Source organism: Podarcis liolepis (assembly GCF_965112155.1).
Source record: "Podarcis liolepis genome assembly, chromosome: 9".
NCBI lineage: Eukaryota > Metazoa > Chordata > Lepidosauria > Squamata > Lacertidae > Podarcis > Podarcis liolepis.
Window position 1 is genome coordinate 68,718,538 of NC_139564.1, and position 23,957 is coordinate 68,742,494.

Genomic DNA, 23,957 nt, shown 5'->3' on the forward strand with positions numbered 1-23,957 from the left:
CGTTTCAGGCTTCAAGGGAGGCAAGACTCTTAAGACAACTGAATCATCTAGGAAATATATCTTTTGGCTACGTGAAACTTGACATATAAAAGGCCATTTTTAAAAAAGTATTCAAGGAGGACAGTGGAGGTTTCAAAGCAAATGTTAGATGGCGATCTGCCATGGATGCTTTAGTTGAGATTCCTGCATTGCAGGGGATTGGAATAGATGACCCTTGGGATCCCTTCCAACTCCACAATGCTATGATATGATAGCAGTAATATGGCTAATCTTTGCAACCAGGCAGAGGGCCTTCTCGGTAGTGGCTCCCGCCCTTCCATCAAATGTCAAGGAAATAAACAATTATCTGATTTTTAGAAGACATCTGAAGGCAACCCTGTTTAGAGAAGTTTTTAATGTTTGATGTTTTATTGTGTTTTTAATATTCTGTTGGGAACTGCCCAGAGTGGCTAGGGAAACCCAGCCAGATGGGAGGGGTATAAATAATGAATTATTATTATTATTAATTATATGCAAATCTATTGATCAAAGAAAGATATGCAAGATAAAGGGGCATGTTAGCCCTCAAAGTTCCGTGAACGTTCCAACAAACTAGAAATATAATATTAAATTCCAGGGGTTTTTTTTGGGGGGGTGAACTTTACCAAAAGCGCCACGATTAAAAAGCAAAGCAAACAAACAAAAATCCCCCATTTAAACACAACAGATTTAAATCCTAGCTGAAGCTGTCCATCCCTCCTGCGGGCATAAAAAAAGGGAATGCAGATTAGTAATCTTTAGAAAAGCAGAATGAGATACAAAACCAGTGCAATTGTTACAATCTGTGCTTTCATCAAGTGTGGATGATCCTTGGAGATTACAGCATGAGGCAAGTGTACTGCGAAGCTTCCAGGGGATTCCTGCTTGGATCACACACTACAGTTTAGTGACTGTGGACCTGGGAAGAGAGTGCCAGCGCCAGGCACATGCTGCGGAAATCTGTCATTTCCACTTATGTACTGTATTTGTTAAGAAGTGGTAATAGACTGATGCCAAATACTATATGGCAAAATAGCGCACACATAAACCAACCATAAGCAATAGCATGCCAAGTATTTGGGGCAGGGGGGTGACTATTTATATATTGTAAACTGTCCTATAGAGACATCACTTTGCCAATAAAGGTCCATATAGTTAAAGCTATGATTTTCCCAGTAGTGATGTATGGAAGTGAGAGCTGGACCATAAAGAAGGCTGATCGGCAAAGAATTGATGCTTTTCAATTATGGTGCTGGAGGAGACTCTTGAGAGTCCAATGGACTGCAAGAAGATCAAACCTGTCCGTTCTGAAGGAAATCAGCCCTGAGTGCTCACTGGAAGGACAGATCCTGAAGCTGAGGCTCCAATACTTTGGCCACCTCATGAGAAGAGAAGACTCCCTGGAAAAGACCCTGATGTTGGGAAAGATGGAGGGCACAAGGAGAAGGGGATGACAGAGGACGAGATGGTGGGACGGTGTTCTCGAAGCTACCAGCATGACTTTGACCAAACTGCGGGAGGCAGTGGAAGACAGGAGTGCCTGGCATACTCTGGTCCATGGGGTCACGAAGAGTCGGACACGACTAAACGACTAAACAACAACAAAACTGTCCTATGATCCTTGGGCGAAGGGTGGTCTAGAAATGTAATAAATAAAAGCAATAATACATTCATCTAATTTAGATTTCAACCCCCCTCTTCACAACAGCTCTCCAAGTTTTAACACAATTATATTGACATAAATTAATATTCATTGCTGTTAACCATATTCCTAAATATTTAACTTTCTTCTCCATGGTCAAGCCAGTAAAAGGTAAAAGTAAAGGCACCCCTGAGCATTAGGTTCAGTCGTGGATGACTCTTAGGTTGCTTGCTCATCTGGCTCTATAGGCCGAGGGAGCCAACAGTTGTCCGCAGACAGCTTCCAGGTCATGTGGCCAGCATGATTATGCCGCTTCTGGCGAACCAGAGCAGTTTATGGAAATGCCATTTACCTTCCCACCGGAGCAGTATCTATTTATCTACTTGCACTGGTGTGCTTTTGAACTGCTAGGTGGGCAGGAGCTGGGACTTAGAAACTCACCCCGTTGCGGGGAGTCGAACTGCCGACCTTCCGATTGGCAAGCCCAAGGCTCAGTGGTTTAGACTACAGTGCCACCTGCATCCCTATCAAGCCAGTAAGGTAAAGAAGAAGAAGAAGAAGAAGAGTTTGGATTTGGTATCCCGCCTTTCATTCCCCTTCAGGAGTCTCAAAGCGGCTAACAATCTCCTTTTCCCTTCCTCCCCCACAACAAACACTCTGTGAGGTGAGTGGGGCTGAGAGACTTCAAAGAAGTGCGACTGGCCCAAGATCACCCAGCAGCTGCATGTGGAGGAGCAGAGACGCGAACCCGGTTCCCCAGATTACAAGACTACCGCGCTTAACCACTACACCACACTGGGAGAGAGAGAGATCGAGTAAAGGCACACACTGGTCTTGGGAAAACATGCATTAAAACACACACATACACAAGGCTCCGTCTCTCTCAAGCTGTGGACTATCCTTCCACTGGAAAAAAAATCAAAAGGAGCAAAAAAAAATTTTTTTACATTCTAGTGAAAACATTAATTATTCTTTACTTTATATAAACTTAATTATGTTACTAAATTCATTGCACATTGCACCAACATTACATACATACTTTCCACCTCTTTTGAATTTTTCAAGAATGCACTTGCAAAACACCCCTTCTGAAACTTTACCTTAACTGAAAGTCTTAACGCGAGAGTACTGTTAAAAGAAGAATCAAAACATACCCAGAAATACTAGGAATCTGTGCTGCCAAGCCAACAAACTTTGGGATCATACATGCTTCTTCTTCCAAGTGAACTATGTGTGCTTTCTCAGTCTGTTGCTTAACAACCTTACAATTCACTGTCAAACAGCCAGCTTTTGCCTTGGTTTAAACCTAAACAAATCATACAGAAACAGAGTAGCCTATCCCATAATGTAAGGACAGTTACAAATTTGAGTGTCTACCAATAATGCTGAATTTTTAAATACTGCCTTTTTGAATGATAGATGAGTTTGTCATAGCAATCATGCCACTGAAATGAAATCACCAGGTCCTATTAATATATCTGCAAATGTATACAGTTATTTATACCAAAGAGAATGCCTTCTTTCTAATGGATACATAAGCCTCCCCAAATAATCTTCTTTATATAAATGTGCTGGGTACCACAATTGTGGAAGGCACTGTAGTCTCTGGTGCTGATTATATGTGGGTTTCCTAAACACACAGCACCAAAAACAAAAACAGTCTGCCATGAACTTTCTTCTCATGTAAAAAATACTACATTTCTTTAAAGGGTTATATAAACAGAATTACTTTAAGCTGTGTCAGAGCAGCAAACTTACGTCTTGCTGGTTTTGTTTTTACTGGTTAGACTGTAAAACCTTAATCTACTCACAGAATAAGTTTCTGGTGTCATGTGCACAGATAGCCTATAATGCAAAATTACAGAATATGTTGAAAACACACCAGGGCATTTCAGCTTGGTGCCTTGAAAAACTAAAGAAAAGAATACCTTTGTGTTACTTCCCATGTAGAGAAGCAGTTTCCGGACTACACTAAATATGCAGATGATGTGCTGAACAAAACAAAAAGATCAACTGTTTTACTGACTTGTGTTACAACAGGAAAAAACTATACAGAAACTAAAAATCCACACAATTCATTTTATCTGTCATATGTGTTATACCCAGAATATACTGAGTTGGATGAGACTACAATAAATAAAGCACTTGACAATTAAAATGTGAAGCAGAACAACTCTCCTCGGCCAAAGACAAATTAACTTTTCTCAAACAAAGTTTAAACGTTTTGAATGTTTACCGTACAGCATATTTCGAGCAAAGCAATTACGATTATATAGTTGCCACAACCCTCACTGTCATACAACTTTTGACCTGCCAGAGCACATTTTGGAGGTGATTATTTGAAAATCTTTTCCTTTTTTTGCCAGCCTGTTCATACAAATTCAACGAAGCATGGCTAATACCGTTATCAGAAACATTAGCCAAAGTTTTCTTCCCCCACACCAATTCTCCTAAAGCGCTTGGGAATATTTGCAGTGACTGTCACAGTTCAGCTGCAAGAACCCAGTGATGGGGAGGGGGGAAGCTTCCAGTTGTAGTATCTGCCCTGAAATACTCCTGCTGTGTGTGCTGCCCGGAAAGTAGCATCTTAAAACGTCTCATTAACAGGTGCCCTTCATAACACTGCTCAAGAACCGCCACTTAGAGAAACAGAAAACAATCAGAAGCCACTCTCTTACCTTCTATGCCCGAGTCAATCAGCCCAAACTGTTCCAACACCTTAACAAAGAGCACAATCATGACCAAGACGGCTATCATTTCAAGCCCTTCTAGGTTCATGGCGCGCTAGGTCATGGTCTGGCTCAGCCACGGAGGGAAGAACTCGTCTGCCTGGCTCTCTTTGTAAAGCCATTAAACTACATTAAGAAATCTACAGCAAGGGAAAGGGGGGGAAAGAGAGAGGGAGACCGGGTGACTGACTGACAGAGAGTGTGAATGTGTTCGGTCTACACTAACCGAGGCCAGAAGTGGCAGCCGGATAAAGTCCAGCCTGTCAGGATTATCCATTTGCTCATTATCACTCTGACACACCAACAACAGCCGTGCATGCAGGAAAGTACCGCTTGCCCTGGGGCCGGAGTGGTCCTCCAGAAAACGTCCCTGGCAGAATATGACGCGTCTTGAAGTGATAGCAGCACGCCTGGGAATATTCCCCCCTCCCCTTCCTCTCTCTTATGCCAGCATCGCCGATACCGGAGCATTGTTTGGATATTCAGTTGCCTGGGTAACGGGTAACAGACGCTAACTAATATGTGGACTTGCATTGGACATCGAGGGACTGGGAAGCTTTGCACCAAAGTTGTGAATGGTCAAGAGATTGATGATTAACTCTTACATGTTCCTTTTCTGGAAACAAATGCAAGCTTCTCTATAAAATGCAAATATCCTTCAAGAACCAACCTGGGCCGTAGATGGATTGGGGCAACCATTTGCCCTGACTGTGTATTTACCCAAATTGGGAAGAGCATTTGAGCACAATCAGAAATCTAGAATGCAAGGGAGTGGCTCCCGTGGTAAGTAGAGCAGTCTTGTACAGTGGTACCTCGGGTTAAGAACTTAATTCATTCTGGAGTTTCGTTCTTAACCTGAAACTGTTCTTAACCTGAAGCACCACTTTAGCTAATGGGGCCTCCTGCTGCCGCAGCGCTGCCTGAGCACAATTTCTGTTCTCATCCTGAAGCAAAGTTCTTAACCTGAGATACTATTTCTGGGTTAGCGGAGTGTGTAACCTGAAGTGTCTGTAACCCGAGGGACCACTGTAGTTCCCAACAAAACTGGAACTGGGGACACGACCCCCCAAACCACTGTCTGATATCTTAAAGCCATGCAGACCGTACATCTGCATTACAAAACTCAAAAGATACCATCCCAACATTGCTTTCTAGAAAGCATGACTAAAATCTCTAGCCTTTACTTTTGAGTGATTTTTTTAAAATGAAAAACTACTGATAATAATGGGACATGGGTGGCGCTGTGGGTTAAACCACAGAGCCTAGGACTTGCTGATCAGAAGGTCGGTGGTTCAAATCTTTGTGACAGGGTGAGCTCCCGTTGCTCGGTCCCTGCTCCTGCCCACCTAGCAAAGTGCAAGTAGATAAATAGGTACTGCTCCAGCGGGAAGGTAAATGGCGTTTCTGTGCACTGCTCTGGTTCGTTAGAAGCAGCTTAGTCATGCTGGCCACATGACCCGGAAGCTGTGCACCGGCTCCCTCGGCCAATAAAGCGAGATGAGCACTGGAACCCCAGAGTCGGCCACAACTGGACCTAATGGTCAGGGGTCCCTTTACCTTTACTACTACTACTAATAATAATAATAATCAGCAAACATTTTGCTTGTGAGCTATATTTCATTGCAGGGAATGTGCCATCCTACCATAGGTTTTTGGAATCTGCAAGTCTTGAATCAGGGACCTTTACTTGCTACCCCCACCTTGTAGTAGCTTTCTAGATAGGATGGCTGGCCTGCTTCTAATGTATTTCAGTGCCATCATGATGGACAGGCAGGGGACTGTACCTGCAGTTACCAGCAGGGACCAGGTGATACAAGAAACCAGTGACATTCTACTTGGTCCTGTAAGCTTCTTAGTTTGGATGGCCTCCTCTCAGACTGCCCACCTTTGTCTCCTTGCACTGCAGACCAGCTTGTCTCCAGACTGCCAAATTGGACAGAATCTCATGCAGAGAATTCTTAGCAACTATAGAACTATAATTGCCCAGGGTCCTTGAGGGAAAGTCAGGACACTTAAACTAGTTTAAAATCTATTCACTTAAGGGATAATACATTTTCAAGGAGATTTGTCTTATGCAGTGATGTGAATAGAGCAAGTGAGCAAATCGTAAACAGGCTGTCTGAGTCACCTTAAGGACAACAGATGCCGATGTTACACACAAAAGCTTTCAGACCAACGTCCACATTTAGAGCTCAAAGCGATGCTTCTTTCTCTTCACTTACAGCAAAATCACAAAAGTAATCAATTGAAATGTTTCCAAGTGTTCATGGGAGGCTGAAGGGACTTAAGCACAACATTCCTGAAAAATTACAGCAATAGAATATCAACACTTTTGAAAGTGTTACCACATATATCAAATGCATATTGTGCCTTAATGACCTAGATTAATCATAGCAGATACGCAAGCCTCGTTACAGCTACTAAAATTTCAATTTCGTTGCTTTGACCTTTCTGGGGAAATTAAAACAATAATCCAAGCCATGCGTACTTTGTGCATGATAAATGTTTAAAAATGAGTTAAGGTACCTCAGGTTCACAAATCTCCCTGTCATAAAAGAGTGAAGCCTGTCTGACAGATCTAAATCATGTGGGAGGGTTTCTCTTATGCCAGGGGTGGGAAAACTTTCAAGCCTGATAGGCCTGGTGGCTGCCTTCTACACCCCTCCCAGACCACGTTCGGCAGCTGGGGGTAACATTTTTTCTCACTACGTGGTCCTGAACTTTGTCAAATCTTCAGAAGCTGTGCTCAGTCACACATCAATGTCACACATTAAAAACTTCCCTAAACAGGGCTGCCTTCAGGTGTCTTCTAAATGTCTTCTAGATGAGTGGGGTAGAAATAATTAAAGTATTATTATTATTATTATTATTATTATTATTATTATTATTATTTAAGATATCCCTATTTTCATCAGAGAAATGTTGGAGGGTTTGCAGGTGTAGGGCAGGTAGGCATCGTGTGGCTGAAATGGTAGACCATGCGGGCTGCAGGGTCCCCATCCCAGGGCCGACCCCCCTATGAGGCAAGATGAGGCCACTGCCTCGGGTGGCAGGATCCATAGGGGCAGTAGATCTGGCATGCAAGGAATGCGTCACTTTCTGCTGCAGCAAGTGGTGGCTGTGGTATACTCCTTGTTGGTCGGATCTGCACCCTACCCCTGATTCCACATCTATAGTGGCTTCCTGGAAATACAAGGTGCTCCTTGTCTCCTCCCACACCTAAGGAGGAAATGCAAGGGGCTGCCCTCTAGGGTCTCTTGGGCTCTGTACCCACTTGGCATGATTGAGAGCATGCTACAACCCTTCCCCCTTCCACAACAGCCTTTGAATCCCACATCAACTGTTGGATAAGGTTGATTTGATTCCCTCCTTCCTTGTTCCAACTCTTTCTTCCTGGTGGTGTCATTTGGTGGTTCACTTCAGGTACCAAAATGTCTTACACCCACACCTGCTTTAGGTACACAAAACTCAGAACTCCAGATAGTAATCGCCAGCACTTTGCATTGGTCCTGGAAGCTACTAGACAACGGGTACACCTGCAAACAAGACTGGCGTGTTTTCAGCAACTCGCCCTCACCAAGAAATAAGCTACCACAGTTGACAAAGATGCAGCTTCTAAATTGTCTTTAAAAGATAGCTTGACAAAGAGTGCATAAAATCCAAATCTATAAAGCTAATGAGCTGCCACTTTAGGGTCACAAAATTCCGCCTCACAGAGATATGTTGAGTCCCGTTCTTTAAATGTTTGACTTCAAAAAACACAAAGCAAAAAACTAACATAGTTTAAAACTAACTTAATAAATGAGAGCTCAAGGCAGAGCCAGTTTCAGCCCATGTAAAAGTGCTGCTTAATGAAAATTAAGAAGAATGACTGAGTAGCAGATTCATACATCTTGTTGTTGTTGGCATGCTTGTCCTAGATGGGCTACCTTACCAGGTTGGCGAGCCCCACCTGCCCCCACATCCCTTTACAGCACATGCAGAAACTGCCTTCATGGCTGTTGGACCCACTACTGGTCCTGTCCACTCAATCTGCTGGATCTTGTCTTCATGTTTGGAGGAAGTCCCTAACTCACGGAGGGTTTGAGACCCATCAGCCACTCTCACCTGGTTTAGCCAGCCAGTCAAAACCATTCCCAAGATGTGGCTGCTGTCACATGCTGACAGGTTCTGGGAGCCACAGGGGAGATCTGAGTGGAGGGTGAGGACCAAAGGTGGACAAGCTACATCAGAAGGAGCATGGCATGTCCACCACCAGAGGTACCACCCCTCCCCTAACACCCCATACACCCCTCCCACTAAATAGTAGATAAACAACTTGTTGGAAACATGCCCGGGAAGGCCGCCAACTTCCCAAGTCATGGGGGCGTCTCTCTGGTGGTCCTCCCTGGCTATAAATCTCCATCAGTCCAGAGAGACCAGTGATAAGCGACCCCTCTCTCCTGAGAGGAGCACGCTCGTCTTTTGACATATCATTGCAGAAGCAAGAGTCAATCATAGTTCTAAAACTAAAGCAAAGACATCGCCTTGCCAACAAAGGTCCATATAGTTAAAGCTATGGTTTTCCCAGTAGTGAGATATGGAACTGAGATATGGAACTGGACCATAAAGAAGGCTGACCACCAAAGAATTGATGCTTTTGAATTATGGTGCTGGAGGAGACTCTTGAGAGTCCCATGGACTGCAAGAAGATCAAACCTCTCCATTCTGAAGGAAATCAGCCCTGAGTGCTCACTGGAAGGACAGATCCTGAAGCTGAGGCTCCAATACTTTGGCCACCTCATGAGAAGAGAAGACTCCCTGGAAAAGACCCTGATGTTGGGAAAGATGGAGGGCACAAGGAGAAGGGGACGACAGAGGACGAGATGGTTGGACAGTGTTCTCGAAGCTACCAGCTTGAGTCTGACCAAACTGCGGGAGGCAGTGGAAGACAGGAGTGCCTAGCGTGTTCTGGTCCACAGGGTCATGAAGAGTTGGACACGACTAAACAACAACAAATATACAGAGAATTCATCAGCATATCTGTACTCTTTGAGCACCAGTACAGAACAGCATCACAAACAGAAGTGAAACCAACTTCCAACAGTACTGAGACTTCCTGTCTCACGCTCTCTCAGACACTCAAATGATATACACAAAACATAGTGCTACTGCTGGAGCAGCACAGATGGATGAAAATCCTAACACAACTATCCCCCCACCCCCACTTTAAACCTCCCCATCTTGTGACTAGTTGCAACAAAACAGCAGAGGGGGTCCAGCATCCTCCTCCAGTGATGGCCGGCCGTCTCTCCTTTCCCTTCAGAGGGGAGCAGTAGCAAGGCAAAACAGGAAGATAGTAGCAAAAGTTTTAACCCCCCGTCATCCCACCCAGTGACTATTATATGGATGCTGTCATATAAAACTTCTACCAATCAAGAGTCTGAATCCTCCCAAAACAAGACGTTCTGTGGTCAAATACGCTACTAAGTCCAAAGAACTTACGGGTCTGTTTATCCCACAATGAACTTGTAAACTCTCATGCTGACTGAATGCACCACAGCATTTATAGCTTTGCCATCTCTATTCTATTATGTAAATCTTAGCGGATTAAATGGAAAGGATTACAAACAAGAATAAATAGTTAAAGATCTGTGCAGGGTCTTGTTCTAGTTTTTCTTTAATCCCAAAATACCAAAGGATTCTGATTTTCAAAGTAAAAATCCTGTATACAGCATGCACTTTGTTTGATTTTTTTAAAAAATAAAAATAAGCTGTTTCTTTTTTGCTACTGCTGATTTTAATCAGCCTTTAAACATTTTACATGCCTGGTTTGGCTGTGATTTTTATCAATAATTTTATTTTAGAAAATCATTTTATATTTTTGTAAACCACTTAGATGTGTTCTTACAATCACTTTTATTTTTTTGTCAGTAAATCTTTCTGTTGAATCTGCCCATAGTGCAGCTAAGTGCTTTCAGAACCTTGACTTAATGGTTTTAATGCTCCCCGCCCCGGTTGCACTTTTCTTCTCCTCCCCCACTCCCACCTCCTCATTCAACAAACATTGGCCAAACCACCAAAAAGGGGGAAAGAGATATTTGTCAAGGGGTCAAGGGAGCCCTTCCCAGGCACGCCTCTGGGGTTTCCCCTCACCATTGATCCCAGGCTTCCACATTAGCAGATGCTTGTGTTCTGTTTATTTATTTACACTCCAAAAAGCATAATCACTCCCAATCAGATTATTTGTTCTAATCTGGACTTCCAAGGAAAAGCAGCCCTTTTCACAGTTAGAAATCTTTATTTTGTAGCTGGAAGATTAAAACTCTCTTTAATCCAGTGTGGTGTAGTGGTTAAGAGCGGTAGTCTCGTAATCTGGTGAGCCAGGTTTGATTCCCCGCTCCTCCACATGCAGCTGGTGGGTGACCTTGGGCTAGTCACACTTCTCTGAAGTCTCTCAGCCCCACTCACCTCACAGAGTGTTTGTTGTGGGGGAGGAAGGGAAAGGAGAATGTAATAAAGCGGGATATCAAATCCAAATTCCTCCTCTTCTCTCTCTGTGTAGTTTGTTTGATCCTCTACTAACACATAAAGGGGACAAATCTAGGCATCAAAGTGACCTTGAAGTCATTTGCAGGGCAGATAAGGATGTAGTTGCTAATATTTGCTTGCCCCTCTTGCTCAAATGGCTAGAAAAGCAATTGCATGCTTGAGAGAAATTAACTTAACCCTTGTATTTAACACACTCCTGCCATCACTGCAAGGACTTTTGGATACGCACCAGAACCTCCCCTCTCTCTTTGACTTCCATTAGGTTTCCACGTGGGCTTCTCAAGTCATAGCAAGTCATTTGCTCTCTCCTGGAGAGCAAAACTCTTCCCACCTCCAGCAAGGAAAGAAGACTGGTTATTCTTTCCTATTAACCCCCAGTCAGGGGAAGGGCAGAGAATGCAGAGCACTGATTTACGAATGGTTCTTTTCTTCCAGAATTACTCATCCATTGAAAGACATCTCATTAACATAATAGACCACTCCGTCAGGGCCAACGCTCATCCAATAACAAACTTAGTTGGTCTCTAAGGTGCTACTGGAAGGAATTTTTTTATTTTGTTTAGATTACGGCAGACCAATACGGCTACCGACCTGTAACTAGGGCCATCAAAGTAATCTCTTGAGGGTCCGCTTGTTCCATTAACCCTCCCCTCACCAAATTCCACACTCACAGCCAAGAATCATGGGGCTGCAATAGCAAACTAACTTCCTAAACTTATAAACACATGTTCTTTAAAGGGGGCATTGATATTTCATTGACTTCAGTAGCTACCAGTGCACATTGAAATGAATTTTGCACCTAGAAAACTAAGTCTACCAAACACCACCTACACTACATATTAAGACGGTTACAACCAGCAGACTTTGAGACTGCTTTTTCATTCCAGGCTGAGGAAACATTCTGGAGCAGTCAGGAGCTTGCTCTCAAATTTGCAGCGTTGAATTGTGGCTTTCTGGATTCAACTGGAGCAACATGGTAACCTATGATATTCATATAAAAGCTGGTTATCACTAACATTTCCACATGCACTTGTGAACCAACACATGGTTACAAGCGTGCCTTGATGTTTAAGAGAAAGTGGCAGTGTATTAAAAATAAATATGAAGTATAAGAATTGTTTCCATACATGAAGCAGATGTTTGTTATAACAGCACAGAAAGGATTCCCCCATCAGTTGCAATTAGAGTAACATTTCAGTAAGGGAATGCATGCTCTCGGAAGACTTGAAATGTGCTACAAAGCAAGTTCATAAAGCACTAGAAGATACCGGTATATCCACATTATACTAAATGGGAATACAAGAGGTTAAATTGTATAGATCATAAAATAAGGCAACCCTGGTGCAAAACCTGCAAGTCTGAGATCAAAAGAACACGTCGAGTACAAGGCAGAGGAAGTTATGAAAAAGTCATACATTTCTGTAAAGGCTCAGCACTGAGAAGTGTTAAGTGTGCAGCCTCCTCCAGCACATCTTTAACATCATACTAATTTGAGAGTTTTGCCTTCCCAAAGGCTTCTTTCCATTGATCCAAACAATGTTATATGCTCACAGGTCTTAGAACATAATGAAGTCTAAACAGCTTTATCTATTTTGCTCAGTCTAGTTACCTACGAAATTAGTTACTGAGTGTACACATGTAGTACCACTGAAAATACTATCCTTTGCATCTGGAAAAATTATTCTTCCCCCAGATAGACTTAAATGTCCAAACCTCAACAGGCTGATACTCTCCCTTCCTGTCTCCTACTCCAACTGGAGAAGAAGCTTTCACTTCCATTTTCAGTAAACTATAGTTTGTTGTTATGTCTGAACCTGGAACTGTGGATAACTTTATCTACAGTTTGGCAAAACTAGCCAGATTCAGAAACCATGGATTGAAGGTATCTTTTTTAAAACTACAAGACTAGTCACCATTTGTATATAAAATAGAATCAAAGACTTCGAATTTCCTCTCTGTAGCCAGGGCTGGGAGAACCTCACAAACCCAAAGCTGATTCACAGAAAGCTAAACTATAGTCTTAAAGTTACAAGTATGCATAAGTGGCGCTGTGGGTAAAACCTCAGCGCCTAGGACTTGCCGATTGCATGGTCGGCGGTTCGAATCCCCGCGGTGGAGTGAGCTCCCGTCTTTTGGTCCCAGCTCCTGCCCACCTAGCAGTTCGAAAGCACCCTTAAGTGCAAGTAGATAAATAGGTACCGCTTTATAGCAGGAAGGTAAACGGCGTTTCCGTGTTGTTCTGCGCTGGTGCTGGCTCACCAGAGCAGCTTCGTCACGCTGGCCACGTGACCCGGAAGTGTCTCCGGACAGCGCTGGCTCCCGGCCTCTTAAGTGAGATGAGTGCACAACCCTAGAGTCGGACACGACTGGCCTGTACGGGCAGGGGTACCTTTACCTTTTTAAACACTGCCATAATGTATCTGTTACTTATTTGCTGCACAGAACACGAATGGGCACAAGTACAGTGATACCCTGGTTCTTGAATTTAATCTGTTCCAGGAGTCCTGGAACCATTCAAAAACCAAGGCACGGCTTCCGATTGGTTGCAGGAGCTTCCTGCACTCAATCAGAAGCCATGTTGGACATTTGGCTTCCAAAAAGCGTTCGCAAACCGGAATACACACTTCCGGGTTTGTGGCATTTGGGAGCTGATTTGTTCGAGAGCCAAGCCATTCAAGTACCAAGGTACCACCGTAACAGAAACTTATAAAATACTGCATGCAACATGTTTAGTAATAAACCTACACAATGTGTTGGGCAGCAAGATGAGATTTTACACCAATCCAGAAAACTCTGCACTGGTGGCGAGTGGTGTCCTAAGCCCACATGAAGGTGCTGTACTAACATAAGAAGGAGCAGTTGGCACTGTGGTCTAAACCACTGAGGCTCTTGGGCTTGCTGATCAGAAGGTCGGCAGTTCGAATCCCCACAACAGAGTGAGCTCCCGTTGCTCTGCCTCAGCTCCTGCCAACCCCGCAGTTCGAAAGCATACCAGCGCGAGAAGATAAATAGTTACCACTGCGGCAGGAAGGTAAACGGTGTTTCCATGCACTCTGGCTTCCATCACAGTGTTCCATTCCACCAGAAGGGGTTTAGTCATGCCGGCCACATGGCCCAGAAAACTGTCTGTAGACAAACACCAGCTCCCTCAGCCTGAAAGCGAGATGAGCGCCACAACCCCATAGTCACCTTTGACTGGACTTAACCATTCAGGGGTCCTTTACCTTTCTACCTTTACTAATGTATGAAGCCTTTAGCAGCTTAGGACTCAAGTACTTAAAGGAAGTACTTGCCTTCCCTAGTAACAGCCAACCTGAGTTTTATTATCAGGTGATACCTAGCAACATGTCCTGGGGTAGAGGCGTTGGGGTCTAGAGATGCCATACTTTGAAGAGCAAAGAAGAGGACACATTTGCCAACTTCTACTTTTAACTATGGATAGGTATCACGACTCTCATTTTACATACCCATGAAAAAGAGGATGTGTCCTGGAAAAAGAGGACACATGGCAACCCTAGGTGTCACCAAAATGGACAGGGGCTTCTTATTGGTGACCCCCTTGCCACCTGCCCTCCATCCCACTTCAAGTATCATATTGACCAAAACACAAAGTGACTTTCTGATACTCCTGTTGTCACCAAGTAAACTAATCTAGGAATGAGGCAAATGTCACTTGGGCCCAAATTTAGGAAGGTTGGGGCAAAAGGCTGGTTTGTTGTTGTTTTATTGCCACAGGCCTGACTTCTCAGTCTATACAATTTGTCACTCAGGCAGAGACTGAATTCCCCATTGGCTTGGCCCCCAAACCTACTTGACTCCCTACATTCTCTTGGCTCTCCCCTCCAGAAGACCAGCCCAGGATCAATGTTGCATTGTGGACTAGGCTGTTACCCTGAGAGAAATAACAGCCAAAAGTGATGAAGAATTCACCCCCAAAAAATCAGCTTCATTTTTATCTAGCTTCAAAGAAGTTTCATGGAATGCCTCATGGCAATCTTTAAATTTTCATAAATGGCAGAGACATGAAGGGTCCTTTCATACGTTTCAGAAAGAAAATTGTCCTGTTATGATTCTCTTTACCTCTTAAAAAAAATGCTACTTGGTCAGGCTACCATATTCATACAGATAGACTTAACAAGTAGCTAATTCAGTTTTAACGAAACTACCTAGTTATAGAGTGATAAGCAAGGTTAAGATAGAATCAGACTATGTCCACTGAATTCAGTAGGTGTACACTGTGCATGACCTAGTTTGTTATCAACCATAATTATTATCCAGACAGAAACAATAGCTTTGTATAAAGTGATATATATTGGTACACTTGTTGGGAAAGTATACTGTTTTGCATTTTAAAATGTTCATAGTTGTCTCTCCTGTAGGGAAATGATTACTATTTTCAAAGCACATCAGTATTATAGATATGCTATGTGATCAGCATATGACACCAGAGGACAGTCTGTTTGATCCACGTTTATGTATTTTTAAAAACAGAACATTTTATTTACCTTGAACCAAAAACAGTTAAGGCAGTTTAAAAATAGACCAAAGAACATTTTATGTATCCTGATGTGTCTTAAGTAAAACACTCATCAAGGTCATGTCAAGAAAGTATGTGATTAAATTTCCACATATATATGAATGTGGACTCTCTTCTGGTTTCAACTGATGCCTATTTCGACTTTAGACAATCACTACAAAAATAGTTCCATAGCAGCTACATTTGTACCAAAGAGATTGCAGAAGGTCTATAATGTTACCAGCTGCACTGCCCAATACAAGATAATATTTGCAAGCTTTTCTCGTTGGAAGGGCCATTGGTCAAACTATTCCCCTCCCGCCCGCCCCCCCCCCCAAAAAAAATCAGTTTTGCTAAGCAACAAAGATAGCATGTTCACCTCTGATTCATTTTCTAGGCTTGTGATTGAGCATCATTCACTAGGAACAAAAGACAGAAGCAAAGACACACCATTTCCCTCAAAATTATTTTATTTTATTATTAGATTTGTATACCACCGTTCATCCAAAGATTTCAGGGCACTTCACAAGTTTGGCTCATAGCTGTCAACTTTTCCCTTTTCTTGCGAGGAATCCTATTCAGAATAAGGGAATTACCCTTTAAAAAAGGGAAACGTAGACAGCTATGGTTTGGCTAGCTGACCCCCAGGGTTCTTTCCAACAATACAGTTCTATGATTCTATGAAACTTTGGGTCAAAACAACATCTAGAGATGAATGCACCTAAAATATATTGGTAAATGCCTGTTGTGAAAAACAGAGGATTATTTTTTTTTTAAGTATATATAGAAGCAAGGGGAAGAGGAATAAAATAAAATAGGTATTTGCATCTGGAGAGTCCTGAATGGTGTAATGATAGACAGTTCATCATTTGTTCTCCCCCTTTGCCTTTCATTCTTCATTTGCTGCTCTCGGAGCTATGCAAATGTATTCAGATTTATGCAAACAGCTGGGAGTACATTTACACTTACATATCCCCCTTTCTGTTTTCAATTAGGAGGCTGCTGGCAAGCACCTGCCTACTTTTATTGGCTATGCAAAGCTATTTAAATCCCGTCTGCCCCTTCCAATGATGTGGGCTAATAGGTTTCACACCGCGAAACACATCTTATCCGTTGCAATTAGAGCACCATGAGCAAATTGAGCAAGAGAAAGGTGTTCCAGAGGATGCAGGCTTCCGTGGTAACCCCAGCAACGGCGATGGAACCGATCCCTTAACTCCCTATTCACCTTCCGTTTTGTGCCAGCGAGCCATAAAAACGGTCCGGCATTTCACACTATTTATAGAGTATCCTCAGCTGTTACAAATGACAGAAGGAGTGAGACACATTGAGAGAGAGAGAGAGAGAGAGAGTGTGCTATTAAGGGTGATTGCACAAATGGCCGCTTCCTTCCGAGAGCAAAGCCTTGGTGTAAATTCACCAAGGTTTACTAATAGCCTGACCTCCGAGGAAGAGGCCCCATATGGTGGGTATCCAAGGAGCCTTTCACTTTCCCTTATTAAGAACAAATTGCATAGAATTGACCTTGACCCATAAGCAGACAGCTTATGCTAAGAATAACTCAAAAAAGGCTGCATCATTTGCTATAATGGTACCAACAAAAGGCATTGTGCTTTTGCTAAGACCCGGTCAAGGATTTCATGTACCAGACCTTCCAAGTGTCTCTGTTTTGAAGATAAAATCGCTTGCATCCACCAAGACCTTGACTCTGCTGTTATAGCAGATGAATCTTGTCGTGGGGTGTCTAGAACACAGTCTAGTCCTGTTGTGTTGGATGAATTTCAGTTGGTAAGGCTCAAGGAAGTGGACAAGGTGCTTGGATCAGTCAGGGTGATCACTTGCGCTCTAGAGCCTTGCCCCTCTTGGCTGATAAAAACCAAGGGAGGGAACATCTGGCTGGGCCAGGGAGGTGATCAATGCCTCTTACAAGAGGGGGTGGTCCCTGCCTGTTTGAAGGAGGCAGTGGAAAAGCCACTCCTTAAAAAACCTTCCCTGGATTCAGAAAGCCTAACAAACTACCGGCCAGTTGCTAATCTCCCTTTCCTGGGCAAGGCTGTGGAGCGAGTGGTCGCAGACCAGATCCAGGCGCTTTTGGAAGAAACTGATTTTCTGGATCCATTTCAATTGGGGGTTTAGGACAGAAACTGCTTTGGTCGCTCTGTCGAGAGAGAGACAAGGGAAACATGTCCCTGTTAATTCTTCTCGACTTCTCAGCAACTTTCGATACCATCAACCATGATATCCTTCTGGAATGACTGTCCAAACTAGGGGTGAGTGGTGCCACTTTCCAGTCCTACTTGAATGGTCGTTCCCAGAGGGTGTTGCTTGGGGAATGTTTTTCAGCCCCGTGGAACCTTCGATGTGGGGTTCTGCAGGGCTCAATCCTATCCCCTACGTTGTTTAACATCTACATGAAACTGCTGGGTTGGGTTATCCAGAGGTTCAGAGTACATTGTTGGGAGTATGCTGATGACACTCAGCTCTATTTCTCCTTTACATCTGCAGGTGAGGCAGTGGAAGTGCTGGACCAGTGTCTTGCCTGCATTTTTAATGTTTCAATGATTTAATGTTGTATTTTAATCTTGTTTTTAAGCTGTATTCATTCAACTTGTTTTTATTATTGCTTGTTAGCCACTCCTTGAACTGCTGGATTGATGAACTGCAGTGGTGGGCATTTGTTGACTCAGGTGATGGTGGACAAGAGTGTGGGATTTAGAGAATGGGAAAGGTGTGAAATTTCCCCTTCTTTCAACCAATGCGTATGAATGAAATTTCTACATTAGCTGATTTAAGTAAACCCAAGTAGCAATAGTGAACTCTGAATTCAAACACAGATGTTTGCATTATGACCTACTACTGGATAACTGAGACTTATATAATGAGGTTTCCTGGTGTATTCTTAGAACATGGCATGGGCTCTTTCAACTAATTGTTCATTATTTAATTAATTCACTTTGACTTTGTCATGCTCAAGGCGATCACATCTACTTCTACAGAGCCATCCTGAAACCAGACCCCAATTCATGTTGTCTCTAGAGAGAAGCACTATAATAAAACTTTGTATTATCTGAAAAGGAGCTCTGGACCTCAGGCTAGACTAGAACTGGTTCAATCCACATCATGTTCAGCACAGCAAACATCTATGCCAGTGACAGCTAGATTTTGCATTCTGGGTAGAAGAAATCCACATTATTTTGGCTGGCTGTTCCATTTCCTCACGCAAGCTGTCTTTTACATGTCTTCCCACAGAGCCCTTTAACAAGATGAGGTGAAGGTTTTCAAATATGTATTGCATGAGGCTGGTACCTGACTGGTCACACATAAAGTGTGTGTGTGTGTGTGTGTGTGTGTGTGTGTGTGTGTGTAAACCTTGACAACAGCTTTGTTAACGAAGAACCTGCCTGACATGCTGGTACCAAGAAGACAGCTTGGACTAGCAATTTCTCACTTTTCCAAAACAGTGGGTTTTTTTGGAGGGAGGGGAAATTCAAGGTCTAGAGAAAGTTAAGCCTGTCCGTCAATTAAAGAATTATGATCAACTGTGGCAAATGCCAATTATAATGAAGATACCAATTATTAGGGTTGTGCATCCCCCCCCCCCGCCATCTGATTTGCGCCCCCGGTTTGTGAATCTAGATCAGACCTGATTAGGTTCAGACCAATCTGGACCTGATTTGACCTGCCCTGGATCCAAACTTAGAGGGTAATCTTTTTGGGGGGTTCTTAGATCAATCTTATCATTTGACTTGTTTCTACATATCAGGCCTGGACCATGTGGTTAGAATAACAGAATCATAGAGTTGATGAAGAGTCATCTAGTCCAACCCCCTGAAATACAGGGAACGTGGGACTCAAACCCACAATCCTCACATTAAGAGCTGACTATAAGGTCTAGTCTCCATGCATGATATGGGCAGAAAGACAATAACTAAGGTGCAGGCAACATCTTCCAAGACAACAACGCCCACTTGCACCACAAAGAACTCATAACTCACCTACTTTCAGCAGCCAGAAACACCACAACCAGACACTGGAGAGACCTGTCAGGAGTAAGCATGGACCAATGGTACCAAACAGTATGGGAAACAGCCCTGCTAGAAAAATTAACCAATAAACTGAAACTGACACGGGGGCAAATAGAAGAAGACGCCTTTACCCCGGTATGGCTCCACTTTATCGCGTACACAGCCCAACAAGACAATGACTATAATCCACCAACAGCATACAAATCAACATGGCTAACCTGATCCAAAACACCCCCCCCCCACCCACCCACCCCACTCACTCACAAACACAAAGATCACCACAGCCAACCACAAATGAACAACCACACCCTAGGCCAACCCCAACCTCTCTCACCACCAAAGAAACACAAGTGAACAGCAGAGAACTGGCACGAGTAATGCTGACACCAAACCCTACATACATTAAGCAAAATAGAAACACCGCCATCCGACTCCCCCCACCCCCATCTCCCCCCCCCTTTTCTTCCTAATGTCTCAACAAATGAAACTGATTTGTAAAAATGTTACATGGAAAAAATACGAGAGACATTACACACACTTCTGTAAATCAAGAAAATATTTAATTAAAACAAAATAACAACAACAACAACAAACAAAGGTGCAGGCAGCAATGGGAATTCCCCTGTCACTTATAGCCAGTTAGAAAGGTTCCCTTGGTCAGATCAGCCTACAACGTATCGTATCACTGCATAGTTTACTTGATTTAAGAGCTGGGCTGTTCTGACTATTTACACCTTTGATGTTCTAGTTTGTTCTTTTCCCAACTCAAGAACCTCTTTTTAACAAGCAGTCTGGTAAATTAGGAAGTATAAATACCAAAATGTGGTTCTCTTAACAAACCTCAACTTAAAACAGTATGTGAGCTGCTTCAATAAAAATCACAGGGCAACAGTCTTTCCCACTAATTTGCCATCTCTGATTGATCACTATAAGGTTTTACCTCCTCAGTTCTGTCCAGATTAAATACATTAATAGCCCAGCGTGACACAATGAGACCAAGGAACAAGAGGCAATTGCATTGTCTATTTTAGTCTTTCCCATTAACCATAATTTAAACACAGAAATGGGCAGCAAGGTGGCAAGGGAAGATTATGAAATGTGAAGAAAAGGAAATGAGTAAATTGGAGTAAATAATATAGCCCACTTTAGACAATCTCTTGCAAAAGATCTATTGTTCAAAGTTGTGGGATTCTTTGTCTTAAAAGACGCTAAATCTCAAATCAGTCTATACATTTAACAAATACAAATTTTGCTAATTTGACAAGTACAGTGATACCTCGGGTTAAGAACTTAATTCGTTCTGGAGGTCCGTTCTTAACCTGAAACTGTTCTTAACCTGAAGCACCACTTTAGCTAATGGGGCCTCCAGCTGCTGCCGCGCCACCGCACAATTTCTGTTCTCATCCTGAAGCAAAGTTCTTAACCTGAGGTACTATTTCTGGGTTAGCGGAGTCTGCAACCTGAAGCGTATGTAACATGAAGCGTATGTAACCTGAGGTACCACTGTAGTTGCTAAATTTCAGCAATACTGCATTCTCCCAGTGCCCAAATCCAAAGATATTATTGGTGGGGAAATCTGATTATTTTATCTGTTTGCAGAACGTGCGTGAATTCAGAATCCTGTGTAGAATATGGCTTTGCAAGAGTCTTTAGGATAGTGCCCGCTGTATCGGTGATGAAGAACAAAAGAATATCTCCTCCTCCTCCTCCACACCCATGCCATCTTGTGACCTAAAAGACTTCATCCTACAACTAATCCAGAATGCAGTAGCTAGGCTGGTGACTGGGAGCGGCTGCAGAGACCACATAACACCAGTCATGAAAGACCTACATTGGCTCCCAGTACGTTTCCAAGCACAATTCAAAGTGTTGGTGCAGACCTTTAAAGCCCTAAATGGCCTTGGTCCAGTATACCTGAAGGAGTGTCTCCATCCCCATCGTCCAGCCCCGGACACTGAGGTCCAGTGCCGAGGGCCTTCTGGCGGTTCCCTCGCTGTGAGAAGCCAAGTTACAGGGAACCAGGCAGAGGGCCTTCTTGGTAGTGGCACCCGCCCTGTGGAATGCCCTCCCATCAGATGTCAAGGAAATAAACAACTATCTGACTTCTAGGAGGCAGCCCTGTTTAGGGAGGTTTTTAATGTTTGATGATTGATTGTGCTTTTAATTCTGTTGGGAGCTGCCCTGAGTTGCTGGGGAAACCCAGCCTGATGGGCGGGGTATAAATATTATTATTATTAATAATAATATATTTTTCTGCTACCTACAAGCAGAGAGGATAGAACACCCAAGGATGTATTTACATATTATATTTAAAACAAAAGAGTGTAACCGTATGAGTCCCATGGTTTTATTGGTTTAGCCCCATGAACCATGCTTTCTGATAGGAATCCGCTGCTAACACTCAAAATAATCACTACTTTAATGGTGTTAAAGTAGTTACACATGCATGAGCAGCAGAAGCACCTTCACAAACTTGAAGAAAGTTTGAGAGTGGTGAGCCTGTAAGTCCTTTACTGGAAGACAAACCTCCAAACATCCCCACCCACAGTTAGGGCTGGGTGATTTCTGGTTTTCAACTTTGTGATGTATCACCAGCTAAACGTCATGATATACTGATATACCACAATGTCTGAAATAAGGATGGAGCTATCTAGAGGCACTGGCTGGCCAGTGTGGTATAGTGGTTAAGAGTGGTGGACTCATAATCTGGTGAACCGGGTTCACTTCCCCGCTCCTCCACATGCAGCTGCTGGGTGACCTTGGACTAGTCACACTTCTCTGAAGCCTCACTCACCTCACAGAGTGTTTGTTGTGGGGAGGAAGGGAAAAGGAGAATGTTAGCCGCTTTGAGACTCCTGAAGGGGAGTGAAAGGTGGGATATCAAGTCCCATCTCCTCCTCCTCCTCCTCCTCCTCCTCCTCCTCCTCCTCCTCCTCCTCCTCCTCCTCCTCCTCCTTCTTCTTCTTCTTCTTCTTCCTCCTCCTCCTCCTCCTCCTCCTCCTCCTCCTCCTCCTCCTCCTCTTCTTCTTCTTCACGGTTTCCCCCACATTGTGATTTTTTCATAGCACACACACATCATAGTCTGCAATATATTGCTGGGTCATAAACTATGAAACCAGTATCATAATATGGACTTCAAACCAGTTTTGGATGGTTTACAGTAGAACCTCAGGTTACGTACCATCCTCGTTATGAATGCTTCGGGTAACGAGCTCCACTAACCTGGAAGTAGATGCCCCTAGTTGCAAACTTTGCCCCGGGATAGGAGCAGAAGTCGTGCGGCAGCAGTAAGAGGCCCCATTAGCGAAAGCGCGCCTTATGTTAAGAACAGTTTCGGCTTAAGAACGGACCTCCGGAACGAATTAAGTTAGTAATCGGAGGTACCACTGTATTGAAATATTGCACAGCCCTATCCACAGTGCAAAGACTGGAGTGCCTGGCGTGCTCTGGTCCATGGGGTCACAAAGAGTTGGACATGACTAAATGACTAAACAACAACAACAAATCCACAGTGCACACACACAAGATAGCAGTATGGACAAGGCTCTCTTGAGGCAGAGTTAAAGTTTGTTGTGACATCACCAGAAACTTGGCCAAGCCTTTCCCTTTTCACGCGCATGTGCACACGCACACACACACATACACATTTAAAAATGCCAAGCTCTGAATGGCAAACTAGACCATGCTATAGATTTACTTTCCCATTATCTGGCATGGATCCAACTAGGGCACAAACTCAAGAGCCTTCAGGATACAGTTTGCTGGCTAAGTTCCAGTTTTTGGCAGGGGTAGGCGGTGTGGGCATATGCAGTCAAGATGAACGAATCCCCCAGCAATGAAACAGTAATGCTGCAAACCACAATGTTTAATTGATAGCAAATTGGAATCTTATTAGTTATGTGGAAGGAAGACTGTTTGCATCACTGAAATAACCGTAGTCATTTCATGTGTCATTCTCTTGAGAAATACTGAATGGTGCATCCAATCATTGCTGTTATTTCAGCTCTGCTTGGTAATATCTACTTATATTAAAAGGCATTAATGGCTTATGCTGATGGGAAAACTTACTTGTCTAGTTGATGAAGCTTTTCCTTATTTTCATTCAACCCCTCATTAACATGCCAGCTCTCTAAACAATAGCTCATCCCCCGCTAATAACTTTCCAGGTTTAGAACCGTCCAGCTAACACTCATACCATTAGCATCACAATAAGCAAACAAAATGGATGATGTGGGAAAGATGGTATGTTTCTGAAAGATTTTAATCAAAGTCACATGTAAACAATACCAGCAGAAGGAACATTCAAAACAAAATTGCACAATTTGCGTGAACGAAATATCTATGGAATTCACTGCCACAACATCCAGTCATGGCCCCCAAATTCACAGAAGATAATGCTATCAATGGCTACTAGGCATGATACTGTCAGTTTGCATTTCTCAGTGCATAAAGTATTGATCTTATGTGTAGAGATATTTCATATTCTAATTAATTCA

The 23,957-nt window shown here is 43.2% G+C and overlaps 1 protein-coding gene across 10 annotated transcripts in view; it reads right to left on the minus strand.

Annotated features, from left to right (window-relative positions):
* The window catches only part of KCNIP4 (potassium voltage-gated channel interacting protein 4), a 406,334-nt gene that overhangs the window by 184,010 nt on the left and 198,367 nt on the right, over positions 1 to 23,957 (minus strand). The window contains exon 1 of one of the 10 annotated variants that reach the window (XM_083460622.1): positions 4,720 to 4,861. The exons of 6 other annotated variants lie outside the window; for them this stretch is intronic. Coding sequence is in view for 1 of the 4 variants with exons in the window: in XM_083460630.1 (XP_083316756.1) it covers positions 4,339 to 4,438 (100 nt within the window). In the remaining 3 variants the exon portion in view is untranslated. Of the gene's footprint in view, positions 1 to 4,338; positions 4,590 to 4,615; positions 4,862 to 23,957 lie in introns of those variants that run through there. 3 more of the 10 variants (XM_083460625.1, XM_083460624.1, XM_083460630.1) reach the window with 3 other exon arrangements.